A 1,952-nucleotide genomic window follows, 5' to 3' on the forward strand; every position below is an offset into this window, starting at 1 on the left:
GGAGGCCTGAGAATATTGCTTAGCTATAGTGTGCATATGAGACCTTGGGTTCAATTGCCAGCACTGGAAGAGAGAGAGAGAGAGAGAGAGAGAGAGAGAGAGAGAGAGAGAGAGAGAGAGAGAGAGAAGAATTCCTATGCGTAGATTATTGGGCAAGAGTGGTTTAGTGCAAAACCACTAGTGCAGTTTACTGCACTCTACCCAAGTGCAGAGGCCATGAACTTCAGTTGCACTTGGGTGTTCACAGAAGCGCACAGGCGAGGCTGAGGCAGGGAAGGAAAACCATCAAGAGGTAAGATGCTCTGCCTCACAGCTCACCCAGGACCTCAGACAATGGAAAGGGGTGAGAGATGTTTCCATTGAAGAATGGAGCATTTGAACAGAGGACCAAAGTGATTCAGCTGGTGGGTTTTTGTTGTTCTTGTTTGTTTGTTGGTTTTTTTTGTTGTTGTTGTTGGTTCCCAGTCATCTTCAGTCAGGGGCTTTCAAGGCTGCTTCCTCCTGAAGGAGCATCCTTCTGTCAGCCTTGCTTTTCCACCTGTGGGCTGACAGAGGACAGTGGCGCAGCCAACACACAGGACTACCGTTTGTGCATGGCTGAAGACCACGGTGATTTTATATCCTGGGCATTTCACATCCATAAAGTAGGAATTGGGGCTCTGCACCAGGCGCTTTTTCTTGCGTTTCCTCTTCTCCTCTTCTGGAGAGGGATGAAGGAGAAACTGTGTGAGAGGCATGTTCTAGAAGGGGGGTTGTCACCGCCAGAAAAGACAGCTGGTGGGTTTTTAAAAAAGGTTTATTTATTTTACACATATGAGTAAATTGTCGATATATTCAGACACACCAGAAGAGGGCATGGGATCCCATTACAGATGGTTGTGAACCACCACGTGGTTGCTAGGAATTGAACTCAGGACCTCTGGAAGAGCAGTCAGTGCTCTTAACCATTGAGCCATCTCTCCAGCCCTTGGCTTGATTTTTTTTAAAGGGTGGTCAAAATGGCCGGCAACAGTGGTACCTCTGTCTTGGGTAGTGGATGAGGCAGAGGTTAGATGGGAAGGAAACTGAGCTGGTGATACCTGGGGTGGATCAGATGTGAAGTTTGGGAGGAATCCTGGACACCTGAGATGTGCCTCTATTTTCCCTGGTATTTAAGGGGTGGAAAAAAAACAAAAACAAAACAACCCTGGTTCTCGGAACCAATTTAGGGGAGAGAGGGCTTATTTCAGCTCACATTTCAAGGGCACCACCCCTCATGGCAGGGAGTCCCCACAAGCTATAGCTTGAAGCAGCTGATTACCTCCGATCCACCAGAAGCTGAAGGATGACCGGTTATGCTCAGCTCATTGTCTCCTGTATATACACACCATCCGAAGCAAGGAATGGTGCCGCCCACAGTGGGCAGGTCTTCCCACCTGTTACTTTAACAGATGCTCTTTAAACAGGAAAGTAAACAATCCAAAACAGCTTTAGGAAGTCCCTGAAATTGACCAGATGGACTAGGCCCTTCCCTGCCAACAGAGTAAGCTGTGCAAGTTGACCGTCCTGATCTCACAGAAGGAAGCTGAGCTGCAAAACCTCTCACCTTTGGTCCCTGGGTTTGTGTTGGCCTCGGGAGTGGAGATGCCTGAGGCATTGTCTGAGCTGAGACACAGACCCCTGGCCATCTGCAGGTAGGACCTACCCAGGGTCTCAGGAGTCTGCAAAACCTTAGAACTTAAGCACTGCATTGTCTCAGCCAATGCTGCTGGGAGTGTGGGAACTTAAGACTGGCTGGGGAGTCACCCCTGACCCCCATAGCTCTCACCCCTGCTCCTGCTGGAGCGTCTGACTCCACGACAGTGTAGCTGAATTTGAAGTACAGGTGTCTTTCTATATGTTCGTTCAAATATAAAGACACTTAGCCCATTGTGTTACATCTTACACTGCAAAGCGTGTCACCGACATCTCCT

At 48.8% G+C, this 1,952-nt stretch overlaps 1 protein-coding gene across 1 annotated transcript; it reads right to left on the reverse strand.

Moving 5' to 3' along the window:
• Positions 1-485: 485 nt before the first annotated feature.
• LOC110323867 (40S ribosomal protein S27-like) lies at positions 486-737 on the reverse strand. The gene has a single exon (XM_021201217.1). It carries the CDS (start codon positions 735-737, stop codon positions 486-488), a length of 252 nt encoding a protein of 83 aa, XP_021056876.1.
• Between the last annotated feature and the right edge of the window lie 1,215 nt (positions 738-1,952).

The sequence above is a fragment of the Mus pahari genome, chromosome 6 (assembly GCF_900095145.1).
Source record: "Mus pahari chromosome 6, PAHARI_EIJ_v1.1, whole genome shotgun sequence".
Classification (NCBI taxonomy): domain Eukaryota; kingdom Metazoa; phylum Chordata; class Mammalia; order Rodentia; family Muridae; genus Mus; species Mus pahari.